This window comes from Gavialis gangeticus, unplaced genomic scaffold (genome assembly GCF_001723915.1).
Source record: "Gavialis gangeticus isolate Ggan-Ray unplaced genomic scaffold, GavGan_comp1, whole genome shotgun sequence".
Lineage (NCBI taxonomy): Eukaryota > Metazoa > Chordata > Crocodylia > Gavialidae > Gavialis > Gavialis gangeticus.
This window is the reverse complement of record NW_017729009.1, coordinates 10,285,408-10,285,669: the sequence shown is the minus strand read 5'-3', so window position 1 is coordinate 10,285,669 and position 262 is coordinate 10,285,408. Positions and strand designations below refer to the sequence as shown.

General features: G+C 74.0%; 1 protein-coding gene across 1 annotated transcript in view; it reads right to left on the bottom strand.

The window, feature by feature from the left end:
• Positions 1–262, bottom strand: part of LOC109292353 (interferon regulatory factor 4-like) — a 5,348-nt gene that overhangs the window by 4,533 nt on the left and 553 nt on the right. The window contains exon 2 of the mRNA XM_019509746.1: positions 28–247. Coding sequence (XP_019365291.1) covers positions 28–247 — 220 coding nt within the window. The remainder of the gene's footprint in view (positions 1–27; positions 248–262) is intronic.

Here is a 262-nt window from a genome sequence, read left to right as displayed (position 1 = left end):
CGGGCGGCGGGGGCGGCGGGCACGCACCGGGCTCCCTGGCGCCGTCGGACACGATGCGGTACACCTTGTAGGGCTCGGAGATGTCGAGCTGGCTGCGCTCCGGCACCTCCTGGAAGTCCGAGCTCTTGTTGAGGGCGCAGCGCAGCCGCGTCTTCCAGGTGGACGGGTCGGCGCGGTCCGTGCCCTCCTGGTACTTGCCCTTGTAGACGGCCCAGGCCTGCGGGCACAGAGGCGGCGCTGGCTCGGGCTGGGGCGGGCCGGG